The sequence below is a fragment of the Myotis davidii genome, unplaced genomic scaffold (assembly GCF_000327345.1).
Source record: "Myotis davidii unplaced genomic scaffold, ASM32734v1 scaffold1073, whole genome shotgun sequence".
NCBI lineage: Eukaryota > Metazoa > Chordata > Mammalia > Chiroptera > Vespertilionidae > Myotis > Myotis davidii.
In genome coordinates, this window is record NW_006285113.1 from 482,486 (window position 1) to 500,407 (window position 17,922).

Genomic DNA, 17,922 nt, shown 5'->3' on the forward strand with positions numbered 1-17,922 from the left:
GGGGGCTTCTTCCTGCTTTCCCTTTCGCCTCCCTGCATTGTGCCTACATATGCAAATTAACCGCCATCTTGTTGGCAGTTAACTGCCAATCTTAGTTGGCAGTTAATTTGCACATAGCCCTGATTAGCCAATGAAAAGGGTAGCGTCGTACGCCAATTACCATTTTTCTCTTTTATTAGTGTAGATTCCTCTTCTGGTTTTCTCTTTAAGAAGTGTCCAGCCGGCATGGCTAGTGGTTGAGTTTTAACCTCTGAACCAGGAGGTCACGGTTCAATTCCCAGTTAGGGCATACAACTGGGCTGCAAGCTCAATTTCCAGTGTGGGGCATGCAAGGAAGCAGCTGATAATGATTCTCTCTCATCATTGATGTTTCTATCTCTCTCTCACCTTCTCTCTAAAATCAATAAAAATAAGTTTTGTTTTGTTTTTAAAAGAAGTGTGGCTCTTTATCTGGCAGCTACTAGGAGAAGTTTTAAGGGGTGGCCTGTATTGCCAATTAACAGTATATATGCGTAAGGCTCCTCTACATAGCACTGACCAAATGTTTCATTTAACAAGCCAGTCAGTGTGTGTATGCCTCCTCAAGTACCAGGGCCCTTAAGAAGACTGTTCATGTCAATCATTCCACAGACCTTGATTTGTCTTGTTAATTGTACAATTTGCCAGCTAATCTCTAAAAATGTGTAGAGAATTTTTAAAATAAGCCTTCTAATTCTTTATGTGTCAGCATATTGCCTACAGGTGGAATTAGGTGACAGTTTCCAATTCTATTTTCCCAGGAAAAAGCTTTGACTGGAGAGAACCAAGATGGTGGTACACGTAAACATCTGTACTCTCCCCCTCCCACAATCACATCAAAATTACAATTAAAACACAGAAACACCTGAAATCTGGCTGAATGGATGTCTTACAACTAAAGAAATAAAGAAAGCACATCAAGACTGGTAGTCAGGGCGGAGACACAACAGGCTGGTCCGGCACCCACATACAGCGTGTTTTTAAGCAGGAGGGATATCTCCAAGGCCTCCAGTGAGAAGCAGGGGTCCCAGACCCATACCAGCCCCCAAGCCCAGGGCTCCAGAGCTGGGAAGAAAAGTCCCAATAACTTCAGGCTATAAAGAATATCAGGGATTGTGGCTGAGTGACACATAAGCTGCTGGAGTCCCAGGTGTTCCTCTTACCAGAGCCCTTGCATGAACTTACACAGTCTCACTTCCTCTGAGATCCTGCACCAGGTAGCAGCTTTGGGAGAAATCCAGGGACATAGGGGGTGAAACTGGACTGTTTGGCATCAGGGCAAGAACTCGAGGCGGCTTTCTCCCAGGCAGGGGTGCTTGCAGGGGTCACAGTTCCTGTGCTGGCACCTCCCCATCACAGAGCTGACTGGCAGACATATCTGAGTTTCCATCAGCTTGGCCCACACTGTTCACTCAGAATTCCTGAGACCCTGCCCCATCCAATTTGAAGCCCCACCCAAGCTGTATAAAGCTGCTTTTCCATATGAATGGCCTGTCCTGGCTCAGGCTTCAGACCAAGCAGCAGCTGGAGTCAAACCTATCAATAAAAGGCCCAAGACCTGGCAATAGCACCAGCCTACATTGCTTCTTAGCTGGGTCTCGCCTGGCACTTCCTAGCCCAATACAAGTAGCAAACATCTGCAGATCTCTCTCTAGCTCCTGCCCGGTGACCCCAGGCAGTGGCTGACTTTGCATCTTCCAGGAGGCCCAGAGCTAGTGCACCCACTTCAGACCGTATCAGAGTATAACTTCAAACCATACCAGGTTACAACTCTACACATCACAAGCAACACTCTCCAAGGGGCAGACTCAGTGAGCACCAAAGAGCCACTGAAGCAAGTCCTGCTCCATAGGGGTGCCTCCTGTGCAGCAGCTCTTTCATTGTAGACACAACTGGTCCTCACAGCCAATTGGCCTGGAGGTAAATTCCTCCCAGTGAAGCCAATAGCAATCAAGACTCCACTACAACAAGACTGTGCACACAGCCCACACAGGGGTGCACCTAGTGTGCCCAGCTCAAGTGACTAGGGAGGCTGAGCCACGGGGCCCTACAGGACACCTAATACAGAAAGCACTCTAACAATTCCAGAAGACATAACAGCTCTACCTACTACGTAGGAACAAACACAGGGAGGCAGCCAAAATGCAGAGACAAAGAAATATGTCACAACTGAAAGAAATAGAAGCAAGCAAACTACTGGATACAGAGTACAAAACAATGGTTATAAGGTTACTCAAGGATCTTCATGAGAGCTTTACGGGACTTAATGTGAGCTTCAAGAAAATTAATGAGAGCATCAAGGGACTTGGTGAGACTTTCAAGGATCTTAGTGAGAATATCAAAGACATGAAAAAGGACCAGTCAGAAATTAAGCACACACTAACTGAAATAAAGAATAATTTATAGGGATTCAACCGTAGCATAGAGGATTCTGAGAATCCAATCAACAATTTGGAATATGACGAGGCAAAAAACACCCAATCAGAAGAGCAAAAAGAAAAAAGAATCCAAAATTATGAAGATAGTGTAAGGAGCCTCTGGGACAACTTCAAGAGTGCCAAACATTTGCATTATGGGGATGCCAAAAGGAGAAGAGAGAGACCAAGATATTGAAAACCTGGTTTATTAATCTGTTTGCTTTTCTTCCTTTACTAGAAACCAGCTGGCCACTGGTTTTATAGATCTGCATCTTATAACAAAGTTCATTAACACTTTACATAACTGATGGTTATTGTTTTCATTAGTGTTACTAGCATATAAAACAAAGAGAGCTGATATAATCAACTGTTTCTATCCTTTTGCTTTTCAGTTAATAAATTTTCTAATACCTTTGTATATTATTTGCAAAGAATTATAACCATTAAAACAAGGAAAAGTCTAAGATAAAACTGGATTATGAAAGCTAATCATTTGAGCATATATAAGACATCACATCCTAATTAGGCAATACACTTAAAAATATTCCTTAATATAAAAAGTAAAATGTAAGAAATTTAAATAAACTTGAAGAAATATAAGTATGCATCATTTAGTGAGTGTTATGCCCAGATTTCAAGATCCCCAAGAAAACCACACCAGGGAGCCAGTCCGATGCAAAAGCAGAAGGTCCTTTATTGAGCTAGCTAACTCGACCCGCCCTCCAGTCGACTCAGCGATCGGAAGCAGAGTGCCACCCGTGAGAAAATCAGGGCTTTAATAAGGGGGTGGAGTGAGGGGAGGGGAGCTGACTGTGGGCCCTGCCGATTGGCCAGGCTCAAGTCAGGTCTTGTTACACAGGATGTGGTCATCTCTATGGCGCGCATGTTCCTTGATTGTCATTGGTTAGTTTAAAGAAATCCCGGCTTCCGGGAAGAAGGTACTTTCCTGAGCACATGGCGACTGCCCCAACATGGAGGATCCGGGGTGAGATGGAGGGCATAGCCCTTGCCCTTTCAGTGAGAATATGGAACAAATGGAAGCTCTGTAGCGGTTAATCTTAGAATTCACTTGAGATAACCAATGTGAAACTAACAAGTAGCCTAACTTGTTATATTACATTACCCCAGACTGTCCTTTTGTGGCTTCTTTGCCATTTTACAGCTATGCTAATGCTGCATATTACTATCCTTAATTACCCCACTTTCTCTCTCTCTTGGTTTTTGTTTTGCTGAGACTATAGAATAATCTAAAAAGAACATCCATCTACATCCATCTACCTACCTGCATCCATGCCTGCATCCCCTGCTCTGGGAAACCGCCTATTGTCTTTACTAGCAGAGAGGTGTGGACAAGGAACCCAGAATGCTGGTGACCCTTTAGTCCAGACAATGGTAGCCGAAGCAACTTCCCCACCAGACAGTCATGTAAATCCTTACTGATAAGATAGTCTGTTACTGGAATTGCCTGCCTAAGGGCTATGGGTGTGTCCCAAACTGAATAAAAGGATGGCAAGGCCTGAGCACAAGTGGAATCCTTCCTCTTGGGATGGGCTCCCGCCTGGCCCCCCAATTTCCAAATTATTATTTCTTGTCTCGTCTCTGTCATTTGCACGCGGCCCCTTCTCCAGAGCCCAAAGCCTGAACCACGCAGGACGTGGGTCATTCACATCTGGCGCCTCGACAGACCTCTGGAGAAGTTATTGCCCTTCCTTCCACTCTCTCTAAAAATCAATGGAAAATATCCGTGGGTGAGTATATATATTTTTTTTAAATATATATTTTATTGATTTTTTACAGAGAGGAAGGGAGAGAGACAGAGAGCCAGAAACATCGATGAGAGAGACATCGATCAGCTGCCTCCTGCACATCCCCCACTGGGGATGTGCCCGCAACCCAGGCACATGCCCCTGACCGGAATCGAACCTGGGACCCCTCAGTCCGCAAGCCGACGCTCTATCCACTGAGCCAAACCGGTTTCGGCTGAGTATATTTTTTTTAAAAAAAGATGAAACTGACCATGTCAGCAAGCTGTCTAATTCCTAAAATAGGCATCTATTCCTAGGAAACCTGGTGAAACTGTAAATACGAAACAAAAATATGGGAACTCTTACACTTACCTTTATAAATGTTAATAATTTACCTTATTGTGTCTTATGCAACAAGACATTATCTAATATTATTATTAAGGATCATTATGTGACTAATCATTCACAGTTTTGTTTTGTTTTAATTGAGAGCGTTTTATACAACATAACCAAGTAGGCTCTATTCCAGGCCTGCAAGGATAGTTCAATATCTGCAAATCAATTAATATGACACACAATATTAACAAAATGAAGAATAAAATCATATGATCTTCTCAAAAAATGCAGAAAAAGCATCTGACAAAATTCAATATCATTCATGATTTAAAACTCTCAAAATGTGGCTCTAGAGAGAATGTACCTCAACATAATAAAAGCCATATATGACAAGACCAAAGCTAACACCATACTCAAAAGTTAAAAAACTGAAAGCTTTTCCTCTAAGATCAGGAATAAAACAAGGATGTTCACTATCACTCCTGTTATTCACAATAATACTGAAAGTTAATTAGGCAAAAAAAATAAATAAAAAGAACCCAAATCAGAAAGGAAAAGTAAAACTATCAGTATTTGCAGATGATATTGTGGTGTGTGTTTTTCTTCCTTAGGAAATAATTTAATAGTAACAAAACACTATTAGAACAAAACATAACAATTTGATTTGGGCAACCAAATACTGGAAACAACCTAATTTTGCATTAGGAAAATAATTTACTATCAACCACAAAAATGTTCATTATGAAGAATGTGGCAATATGGAAAACAGTTCAGATGCTAAAATTTTATTTATTTAATTTCTTTTCCAATGACATGGTCTCATATATAAAAAAAAAACCCTGATGACTCCACCAAAGAAAGAATAAACCAATTCAGTAAAGTTTCAGGATACAAAGTCAATATACATAAATAAATTGCATTTCTATACACTAACAATGAACTATTAGAAAGAAAAATTAGGAAAATAATCCCATTTACAATTGCATCAAAAAGAATAAAATACCTAGGAATGAATTCAACTAAGGAGGTGAAAGATCTGTACACTAAAAACTATATGACATTGGTGAAAGAAACTAAAGACACAAATAAATGGAAAGTATTCCACACTCATGGACTGGAAGAATATTGTTAAAATGTTCATGCTATCAAAAACAATCTACACATTCACTACAAATCTCTATCAAAATTCCAATGATATTTTTCACAGAAATAGAAAAAATAATCCTAAAATTTGTTTGGAACCACAAAAGACCCTGAATAGCCAAAGCAATCTTGAGAAAAAGGAACAAAGATGGAGGCATCATGCTTTCAGATTTCAAACAATATTACAAAGTTACAGTAATCAAAACAGAACAGTACTAGAATCAAAACATACACATACATGAATGGGACAGAATGCAACCCAAAAATAAACCCATGCACTTACGGTCAATTAATTTACAACAAAAAAGCCAAAAATATACAATGGGGAAAGGATAGTCTCTTCAAATATAGTGTTGGGAAAAGTGGGCAGCCGCATTCAAAAGAATGAAAATGGAACCTATCTTACACCATACAAAAATATCAACTCTATTAAAATAAAGACTTGAGCCCTTGCTGGTTTGGCTCAGTGGATAGAGCATTGATCTGTGGATTGAAGGGTCCCAGGTTTGATTCCGGTCAAGGACACATGCCCAGGTTGTAGGCTCAATCCCCAGTAGGGAGGCATGCAGGAGGCAAATAAAGACTTGAAGATAAGATGTGAAACCATAAAACTTCTTGACAAAACAGTGGGGGTAAGCTCCTTGACAACAGTTTTGGCAATGAATTTTTTTGGATTTGACAAAAGCAAAAGCAACAAAAGCAAAAATAAACAAGTGAAACTACATCAAACTAAAAAGCTTCTGCACACTATTTTAAACCATTACCAAAATAAAAAGACATCTTTTTTTAATAATTTATTTTTTAAACACATTTTTATTGATTTCAGAGAAGGAAGAGGGAGAGATAAAAACATCAATGATGAGAGAGAATCATTGATTGGCTGCCTCATGCATGTCTCACACTGGGAATCGAGAGCACAACCTGGCATGTGCCGACTGGGAATCAAACCATGACCTCCTGGTTCATAGGTCGATGCTCAACCATTGAGCCATACTGGCCAGGAGAAAAGGCATCTTACCATAAGGGAGAAAATATCTACAAATCATTCATCAGATTGGAGTAATATCCAAAATACATCAATAACTCAAACAACTTAATAGCAAACATTCTGATTAAAAAGTGGGGAGAGGATCTATATAAACATTTTTTTCAAAGATGACATACAAATGGCCAGCAGGTACATGAAAAGGTACTCAGTATCACTGATCATCAGGGAAATGCAAATTAAAACTGCAATGAGCTTCTTTTCTGAGGAAACACACAAATGTGCAGTTGGGCCCAGAGGCCCAAGGGGCCCTGGAATGGGAGGCCACTGCAGCACCTAGCATCCGGAGCCAAGGTCTTAGCTAGGGTCAGGGCTGGGGCCGTAGAGTTTACAGAGGTAAGGCTGAGGACAGGAGTGGATCCCCGTCACCAAGCTGGGCTGGCTGGTCTAAGACAGGGAGATCGAGTCCCTGGAGAACTATCTCTTCTCCCTGCCCATCAAGGAATCTGAGATCACTGACTTTTTCTTGGGAGCGTCCCTCAAGGACTAGGTTTTAAAGATCATGCTAGTGCGAAGCAGACACATTGCTGGCCAAAGGACCCAGTTCTAGGCATTTGTCGCCATTAGGGACAACAGACATGTTGTTCTGGATGCTAAGTGCCCAAAGGAAGTAGCCCCTGCCATCTGTGGGACCACCATTCTGGTCAAGCTCTCTGCTGCCCCTGTATGGCAAGGGTACTGGGGGAAGAAGCCAGCAGGCCCCACGTGGTGGCTGCTGGGCTCTGTGCTGGTGTGCCTCAGCCCTGCCCCCAGGGCACTGGCATCATCTCAGCCCTTGTCCAAGCATCTGCTGCTGATGGCTAGTATCACCAGCAGCTACCCTCGGCCAGGGGCTGCACTGGCACCCTGGGCAATTTCGCCAAGGCCACCTTTGATGCCATCTCCAAGACCTACAGCTATCTCACCCCTGAGCTCTGGGAAGAGACTGTGTTCACCAGGTCTCCCCATCAGGAACCACTGACATCTGTAAAGGCCCACACCAGTTTCTGTGCAGAAGACCCAGGCTCCATGTGGCCAACACGTAATTTTATACAAGAAAAGTACAGTGAATTGCCCTGACCGGTTTGGCTCAGTGGATAGAGAGTCAGCCTGTGAACTCAAGAGTCCCAGGTTCGATTCCGGTCAAGGGCATGTACCTTGGTTGCGGGCACATCCCTAGTGGGGAGTGTGCAGGAGGCAGCTGATTGATGTTTCTCTCTCATCGATGTTCCTGACTCTCTCTATCCCTTTCCCTTCCTCTCTGTAAAAAAAATCAATAAAATATATTTTTTAAAAAAGTACAGTGAATTAAGTCTGTTTAAAAAAACAAAAACGCAAAGAGAGATCAACTCAGGCCTATTAGAATGGCTGTCCTTAAAAAAGACAAGAGATAACTGTTGGATGGGAGAAAAGGGAACACCTGTGCGCTGCATGTGGGAATGTAAACTGGTGCAGCCACTTTGGAAAACAGTATGGGAAAAATTAACATAAAAAATTATAAACAGAACTACCACATGATCCAGCAATTCCATTTATGGGTATATCCAAAAGAATCAATAAAAACTTTTTTTAAAAATAAAGCAGGGAGCCCTAGCCGGTTTGGCTCAGTGGATAGAGCGTCGGCCTGTGAATCCGAAGGTCCCAGGTTCGATTCCAGACAAGGGCACGTACCTTGGCTGCAGGCTCCTCCCCAGCCTGGGCCCTGGTCAGGCCGTGTGCATGAGGCAACCAATCGATGTGTTTCTCTCACACTGATATTCCTCTCTGTTTTTCCCTCTCTCTTCCACTCTCCCTAAAAATCAATAGAAAAATGTCTTTGGGTGAGGATTACCAACAACAACAAAAAAAGCAGAGACTATGTATTCATTCAGTCATTCACACAGTCAACAAATAATACTGACCATCTACTAAGGTCTAAGCACTGATGAGACAGGAGTGAATAAAACAGACAAAACTTCCTATCCTCATGGATTAGCCTGCATTCTAGTGAGAGGAAACAGACAACAAGCAAATGAATACATAATACAGTGATGGCGAACCTATGACACGCGTGTCAGAGGTGACATGCAAACTCATTTTTTTGGTTGATTTTTCTTTGTTAAATGGCATTTAAATATATAAAATAAATATCAAAAATATAAGTCTTTGTTTTACTATGGTAGCAAATATCAAAAAATTTCTATATGTGACACGGCACCAGAGTTAAGTTAGGGTTTTTCAAAATGCTGACATGCCGAGCTCAAAAGGTTCGCCATCACTGACATAATATGTCTGGTGTTGATACAAGCTGCCAAGGAAAAAGGCAGGAGACACGCAATGACAAAGGACTGCTATTATTTTACATAGGCTGATCATTAAAGACCTGTCTGATAAGGTAAAAAGTAAGCAAAGACCTAAAGTGAAGGGATGATCTATGCAGGTAATGGAGGGAGGGGGGGAGAGACCGCACAGAGTCAGTGTGACTGGAAGAGAGAGACAAGTAAGAGGGAGAGGGAGAAGAGATGAGGTCAGAGCCATGGCAGGGTATCAGATCATCCAGAGCATGAGATCACGGTGAAGACTTCGGATTTATTGAGACAGAACATCACTGGAGCAGAGTGACATGATCTGACTTCCATGCCTGAAGAATCACTCTAGCAGCTGTGATAGAGACGACCAGAGGAGTACAGGCAGAAGCAGGGAGACCCATTAGGAAGAGACAGCAATAGTCCAGGAGAGAGGGAGCAATGGGTTAGGCTAGAATAACACAGTGGAGGTTCAGAGATAAGGTTATTCAGGACTTGCTGTCAGATAAGATGTGGACATGAGAAAGGAAGTGAAGGATGACTCCAAGGTTTCTAACCTTAGCAACTGATAGCACAGAGATTTCATTTACTGAAAGAGGGATAACTGTGGGAGAAGTGGGCCTCTGTTGCTTGTTTTTTGGAAAATGGAAACAAGAATTCGGTTTGGACATTTTAAGTTTGAGATGCCTCTCAGATATCCAGATGGAAATATTAAGTAGAGATTGCAGGATATTCAAGTCTTTGATTTCAGGAGAGAAGTCAGGGCTAAAAATCTACACTAATAAAAGACAAAGATGCTAGTTGCCCATACTTTCGCTATGCCCACCAGCCAATCAGAGCGATTATATGCAAATTAACCCAACCAAGATGGTGGCCAGCAGCCACAGAGCTGGAGCAAGCAGGAGCCTTGGTTGCCTGGGTGATGGAGGAAGCCAAGTTTCCCGCCTGCCCTGAGCTGGATGTTGCCTCCGCTCATGGCAACAGAGTTTCAATTATAGAAGACAAATAAATCCCAGATACCTGCTTCCAGCCAGCCTCCACTGGGAGCTTGGGTGGCTGGTGGCTGTGGCCAGCCTGCAAATAGCCATCAGCCCCTCACCCAGGATGGCCAAACCCTCATGGGAGGAGGGTCCCTGCTGGGGGGGCTTGGCCAGCCTACAAACAGCCATCAGCCCCTCACCCAGGCTGGTCAGGCACTCCTATCCTATACAATAAAAGGGTAATATGCAAATTGACCCTAACAGCAGAACGACTGGGAATGACTGGTCACTATGACACACACTGACCACCAGGGGGCAGATGCTCAATGCAGGAGCTGCCCCCTAGTGGGCAGTGCACTCCCACAAGGGACGCTCTGCTCAGCCACAAGCCAGGCTGACGGCTGCCAGTACAGCGGTGGGGGTGGGAGCCTCTCCTGCCTCCTCAGCAGCACTAAGGATGTCCGACTGCCGCTTAGGCCTGCTCCCCGCTGGCAAGTGGACATTGCCCAAGGGCTCCTGGGATGCCAGAGGGATGTCTGACTGCCAGCTTAGGCCCAATCCCCCCAGGAAGCGGGCCTAAGCCAGCAGGTGGTCATCCCCCGAGGGGTCCCAGACTGGGAGAGGGCATAGGCCGGGCTGAGGGACCCCTCCAAGTGCACAAATTTTGTGCACCGGGCCTCTAGTCTATACTAATAAAAGCCTATGTGGTTGTCACGCCCTCACATCGTGATGCCCTCATGCCATCACAATCCATCACCAGGAGGCTGCGTGCACAGCAGGCACACACGGGTGGGCAGGGCTGCGTGAACAGCGAGATGCGCGCAGGTGGGCGGAAACTTGATGCCGTGGGTCCCGGCGATTGCTCCGCCAGGTCCCAGCACCTCCACGTAATGTGGAGGAGGCGAGTCCTGCGGCTCCAGCCTACCTCTTTGGGGCAATCCATCGAGGAGCCCAGGATGGGTGGGCAGGTCCTACCTCTTTGGGAAGATCAATCTGATCGCAGGGCTCCTACATTGTGAGAGGGCACAGGCCAGGTTGGGGAACACCCCCCCCATCCTCCCGCACCGCTGAGTGCAAAAATTTTGTGCACTGGGCTTCTAATAGATACATAAAAGTAATCAGTATAGCCCTAACCGGTTTGGCTCAGTGGGTAGAGCGTCAGCCTGCAGACTGAAGAGTCCCAGGTTCGATTCCAGTCAAGGGCATGTACCTTGGTTGTGGGCACATCCCCAGTAGCGGGTGTGCAGGAGGCAGCTGATCAATGTTTCTCTCTCATCGGTGTTTCTGACTCTCTATCCCTCCCCCTTCCTCTCTGTAAAAAATTAATAAAAATATATTTTCAAAAAAAGTAATCAGTATAAACAGGGCATTTAAGATGGAATTGAAGAGATCACCTACTGTATGGGTGTGTGTAGCGGGGGTCAAAGATTATATCCTTGTGCACTGCAATGAAAAGAAGTCAGGAAAATGAGGAATACAGCAATAATAAGGAAGAGCAATCAGAAAGAGAGGGAAGAACTAGAGAGATGCTCTAGAACCAAGATGAACAAAGTGCTTCAAGAAGAAAAGAATTACCAGGGAACATAAGGACTGAGAATAGGCCCTGGGTTTAGTAACTGGTAGATTACCCTGAATAATGGCTTCAGCAGAATCAGAGAAAAAGTGCCTAACTGAATGAGTTCAAGAGAAAATGAGAAGAGGAACAGGAGACAACCAAGAACAGAAAAGTTCTGCTATGAAAGGAAAGAGAAAAAAGGGATGGTAGCTAGAGGGAATCTGGGACCAAGGGAGCATTTTTTTAAAGATGTTAAATATTAAAGCCTGTTTGCCTGGGAATGACGGTACACAGAAGGACAGGCGAGGAAGCAGGAGAGATGTAGTACTGAGGTCACTAGGCAGGCAGGAAGGGAAGGCACAGTGCAGAGCAGGCAGAGGGGTTGACTTTATGAGGAACCACAGACTTATTAATCTGTGTATTACCAGGATCTCACACAGAGACTAGTCAATACTAGGGCTCTCCAAAAAAGTGTGCTGAAGGAACGAATAAACAAAGGCATTTTTTTTAATATATATATATTTTATTGATTTTTTTTACAGAGAGGAAGGGAGAGGGATAGAGAGTTAGAAACATTGAGAGAGAAACATCGATCAGCTGTCTCCTGCACACTCCCTACTGGGTATGTGCCCACAACCAAGGTACATGCCCTTGGCTGGAATCAAACCCGGGACCCCTGAGTCCGCAGGCCGATGCTCTATTCATTGAGCCAAACCGGTTAGGGTAAGGCATTCTTGAATAGGGCTCTTCCTTTTTGTATTAGGCTATGAAGAAAAATATAGACTGTTTCACACATGTAGATGCACAACACTATGTTTATTAAGAAATGAGAATCACCCAAAAGCAAGTAAGATTAGGGTGTAGAAAAGAAGAATGGACCCTGCAGTATGATTTCGGACCAGGATTCACATCTCAGGAAGAAGGTAGAATGGAAGGTAATGGAAGAAATGTTTAAGTGACTAACCAGTATTATTAGATGGAACAAGGGAAAGCACACACACATTAAAGAAAAAAAAAGCCTCCAGGAAAGATTAAAATGAGCAGCAAAGAAAAAAGTTAAATAAATAAAAAATTTTCAAGAAAATAAAGAAATGAAGAGCCTGGCCAGTGTCACGCAGTGGTTGTGTGTAAGCCTATGAACCAGGAGGTCACGGTTCGATTCTCGGTCAGGGCACATGTCCAGGTTGCGGGCTCCATCCCCAGTAAGGGGTGCACAGGAGGCAGCCAAACAATGATTCTCTCTCATCACTGATGTTTATATCTCTCCCTCCCTCTCCCTTCCTCTCTGAAATTAAAAAAAAGAAAAAGAAGAAAAGAATACGTGTTTTTAAAAAAAAGAAATGAGGAGCAGAAATGTCCAGTCAGATGGCTGGTTCAATGCACCCAGATCCCAGGTACACTACAGAAAGACTACCCAACCAGCCCGGGATCTTCTAGAAGCCCTTCGTCATGGTTACTGCCTCTGAGACTGCCATCGGTGTCTGACTACTCCCTTCTCCAGAGCCTGGGGAAGGTGTGGCCCGCAGTGAGTACCTCCACCTGCTTCTCTGTAGCATTTGTACTGACACTCAGGCCACTAGAGGCTCTGCCCACTAAGGCGCTTCAATGTCAATCATCTTCCCATCCAACCTAGTGAGCTCAAGGATCTGAGAGAATGAGATGCAAAGCCCCTTGCCAAGAGATGCAGGGTTCCTGACGAAATAGCTCAACAAACCAAACACCCTTAAGGATACTTTTGTCCTTTCTTTTTATTTTAATGCACAGGAAAATCTGAGATGATCCTATCAGTACTCGTTCCCCCCAACCCGTTAAAGTAGAAACAGATCCTTTAGGACCAGTTTTAACTTTCTCAGGCACTGTGATGTCATCTGGCATATAGTCTATATCATTGACCTGTCTAAGTGAGTATTTCACTTGCTAGATATTTCAACTAACTAAAATGCCTATGTTATACTCTCCCACTCCATTCTGGGAGTATAGGCAAGCCCACCCCCAATGTCTCTCACTTCCTGCCATCACAAAAGCTCCAAAAATGGAAAGAAGTGCTTTAGGGAGGCCAAAGTTGAATAATTTGACAAAAATGAACTGTCATATTACCTAATCAAGTGCAATAAATTCTTACTTAAGAAGTCTGTCTTCTATATTTTTGTGATAAAATATTAATTAGAAGATATGGCAGGTTAAAAATATAAATGTGGCCCTGGCCTGTGTGGCTCAGTTGGCGGGCATCGTCCTGTGCACCGAAAGGTTGCAGGTTTAATTCCCAGTCATAGCACATGTCAGGGTTGCCAGCTCGATCCCTGGTTGGGGCGTGTACAGGAAGCAACTATCTCTCTCACACTGATGTTTCTCTCTCTCCTTTCCTCTCTCTCTAAATCAATTTAAAAAACATATCCTTGGTGAGGATTAAAACATATATTATATAAATGCGTATTTATTTGCCAACCTTTGTTTGTAGGTCCAAGATTTTATCTTGAGTGTGGGTGTACTGTTGAATTACAAGTTGTCTGTCTTTCATATTCCACATCCATTGTGCATGACCTATGTTTTCAATATATAAACAAAAACCTGAAAACAGTCATGAAGTGATTATGCAGAGTCCTTCTAGATGACTCCCTCCCCATCTTTTTCAGTTTGTTTATCCATATAATTGAGCAGTAATTTCTCTTAGTGACTTGAAATTATCTAATCATTCCAAAGCATTTGAAAAGCTCACAAAACCATCCTTTAATTCAAATTTCACTGGCTTATGTCAAATTTAATTACACTAGATAATTACAATAACAAGTACCATGAACATGAACAGATACGGAAATATACTATACAACTGTCTCCTGCCCTGGCCAGTGTTGCTTAGTGGTTGGAGTGTCAGCCCATGGACCTAAGGATCACGGGTTAATTCCAGGTTAAGGGAACACACCTGGGTCGCAGGTTCATTCCCAGGCCCTGATTGGATGCATGTGAGAGGCAACCCATCGATGTGTCTCTCTTACCTCAATGTATTTCTCTCTCTCTCTTTCTCTCTCTCTCTCTCTCCCCCTCCTCCCTCTCACTCTCCCTCCCACACTCTCTAAAAATCACTGGAAAAAATATCCTCTGGTGAGGATTAATAACAAAAAAGCAACACACAGGGAGGCGGGGACAGGCTGGAGGGGGTCAATGGGGGGAAAAGGGGGACATATGTAATACTTTCAACAATAAAGATTAAGAACAAACCCATAACTGATTCTTTGTAAACACAGATTAGTTGGGAGGCCACAAGGTCAAGATATATCAGACCCATAATTCACACAGTAACAGTGAGTGTTCAGTGCACCAAGCTGGTTAAAGCATAGACTGGGTAAGAAAATGTTCACTGTACATCAGATTCAAAGTATTGTAATAAAAGTTACTTATCATGAACACCCCAAACTTAAAGATTTTAATTTATCAAAATGTCAATCACAATTAGTAAAATTTGTAAGTGGGGAAATTTTCCTGCTTTGGATTTCTTGTTTAGGTTTGAAGGAAAGGAAATTCGTTTTCATCATGTTGTTGGGTCTATCTGCTCTTCCATCTCTCCCACTAGACTCTAAGCTCCCTGCACGTCTGTGGCCTTCATAACTGTATCACAGAACCTGACACTTAACAAACTTGCTGAATATGTTCACACATCCTGAAATACTGAATCAGTATTTCAGTAGACCTATAAATAAATTTTCTAGGGCGGATAAAACAGAATGTTAGAAGGTTTGATTCATGGTCTATTATTTGCGAATATTTTTCATCTCTTTTTCATTACACTGTATGTATATTTCCTGATACTGGTTAATTAAATTAAATCAGGGCCCTATTTATCCTTTTTTTTCCCTATTTATACTTATACTACTACTGAATTAATGCTAATAATATTCTGTAAATTAATCTTATTTTTTTATTGATTGATTTGAAAGAGAGAGGAAGAGACATGGATTCATTGTTCCACCCATTTATGCTGCATTCATTGGTTAACCCTTCTATATACCCTGACCAGAGATGAATCCTGAAAAACCTTGGTCTATTGGAACTACACTCTAACGAATTGAGCTACCTGGCCAGGGCTAAACTATTCTATCTTGATTAAAATCATTAGTGTTCATTAAAAAATAAAAATGGCCCTAGCCGGTTTGGCTCAGTGGTTGAGCATCAGCCTGGGGACTTGAAGGGTCCCAGGTTCAATTCCTGGTCAGGGCACATACTGGGTTGCAGGCTCAATTCCCAGCAGGGGATGTGCAGGAGGCAGCTGATCAATGATTCTCTCTCATCACTGATGTTTCCATCTCTCTCCCTCTCCCTTCCTCTCAGAAATCAATAAAAATATATATTTAAACTATATTAAGATAAAAATGGGTTGAATGTTTTATTGAATTGGAATTTCAAATTCCCATAATGTGGCAGCTAACACTTCCAGTTTCTAGTACTTCTATTGAGAATATAAAAGTTCTCCTGGAACTAACAAATTCTTCCCATCCAACACAATTGTATAACCTGAAAGTTGAGCAGAACCCTAGAGATAATTTCTTGTCTGAAATCTCTCCCAATTAAGGGATCCTATCAAAAACTACTCATATTTTTGGGGCAGGAAGGGATGTTGATCCCACATTACAGAGTGCTGCACCCATAGTAGGCTCTTAATATATGCTTGTTTAAGTGAACTGCACAAGTCTAAAATGGGCTCATTTCATTCATCTTCTTGTTCTTCCTAGGTGTTAGGTGCAACATCCACTGAATCTGTAAAGATCTGCATTAATCTTCTGCTCACTAACCAATATTGAAAAAGAAAGTCAGTAGAACAACAACAAAAGATTTTAAAAAAGAAAAAGAAATTCAGTAGAGGAAACTCCATGATCAGTCAAATCTATTAACATTAATGCTACTGTCAGTAAATAACAAAACTTTAACAGAAAATCAAATCTTTGTTTGCTTATGATCTATAAAGGATTTCCAATGTATCCAAAATGGTCACATTTTCAATTTCTCGTATGACATTTTAAAACAAAGTCTTGCATCATTCATACAACTAAATTATACACCCTTCCACTTATAATTGGGATGCCCACAGACTTAACCATAGTAGTGTCGTGAGATATGTTATTATGCTAATTAGTTTCCCATCCAGTTAACAGCTTGTGATCCCATGTGATTTCCCACAATCCTCCTATATAATAAAACCCTAATATGCAAATTGACCAAACAGCAGCAGAACAACCAGTTGCTATGATGCTCACTGACCGCCACGGGGCAGACACTCAACGCAGGAGCTGCTCCCTGGTGGTCACTGCGCTCCCACAGGGGAAGTGCTCCTGGCCAGAAGCCAGGCTCATGGCTGTGGGCTGGCTAACACAGCGGCAGTGGCGGTCATCCCCCAAAGGGTCCGGACTGTGAGAGGCACAGGCCGGGCTGAGGGACACACTCCCCCCCACCCTCCCACCCCCCGGACAAAATTCGTGCACAGGGCCTCCAGTATGATATAATAATGAAGACAATAAAGCCTTTGGAACAGTAAACACCACCAATAATTTTACGTGACTCAAGTCTGTATTCCAAAACAGTACATAATTTACAGCATGGCCCTGCTTAGGACTCCTATTATAATACATCTGTTTGGGGGATTTTTACAACACATGCTAGGACACAAACTACACATTTCCAAATCCACTTCCTTCTGTTTTGCTGAAAGGGAACACACACCATCCCTCAACAGCACCATTAATGTCCCTCCCCACCCCCAGGCAGTAATTTAAATTCCCACTTCCCCCTAAATATCTCTGGACAGGCACTTCTGCCCATCCATCGGTGTCTTTCATCACAGCTTCTTTTCACAACTAACGGGTCAAGTTCCTTTCCCCCCATTTCAACACGATGCACTGTTTTCCCCACTGCCCACTGCTGCATGCGGGACTATAACATGCTGAATGTCACTGTCCTGCATTGTTTCCAGTTTAACTGCCATTTTACCACCACGCGCAAGAGAGAAACGCATCCCACTGGCATCGCATGAATTTCCAAAGCGCTTTTCTTTGTGGATTTTCCGAGACACGCTCCTCTTCCCAATTCCCTTCATCACCCCAGAAACGGCTCTGAGAGGCTGAGATTTCTTTTTTAAGTACCTTATGCAAAAAGAAACTGATTCCAGGCATTTCTATTTTGCTAGCAACTGTACTCCCAAGGGCCTTGAGACGGAGCAGCGGAGGAATGTCAGGGCACAGATCTTAAATACCGCTTCGGGCCTCCCCAATCAAAATGAACATTTTTCACCTCTCCAAGATCATCTCAGCAAACACCCTTTCCTCTCGGGTTACACCAAAAGGGCTACCCGGAGCATTATAAAATAAACAACTGGCTTTGGCATGCGCCCTGAATCTTACTAAGACGTCCCCCCCCCGCCCCGCCCCCCATAA

At 43.1% G+C, this 17,922-nt stretch overlaps 1 protein-coding gene and 1 non-coding gene across 2 annotated transcripts in view; one reads left to right on the forward strand and one right to left on the reverse strand.

The window, feature by feature from the left end:
• NUDT3 (nudix hydrolase 3) overlaps positions 1 to 14,042 on the reverse strand; it is an 89,215-nt gene extending 75,173 nt beyond the window's left edge. The window contains exon 1 of the mRNA XM_015558682.1: positions 13,950 to 14,042. Coding sequence (XP_015414168.1) covers positions 13,950 to 14,030 — 81 coding nt within the window. The 5' untranslated portion in view covers positions 14,031 to 14,042. The remainder of the gene's footprint in view (positions 1 to 13,949) is intronic.
• On the forward strand, positions 8,277 to 8,349 carry TRNAH-GUG. The gene has a single exon. It is a non-coding gene; the product is annotated as a tRNA-His (tRNA).
• Positions 14,043 to 17,922: the final 3,880 nt, after the last annotated feature.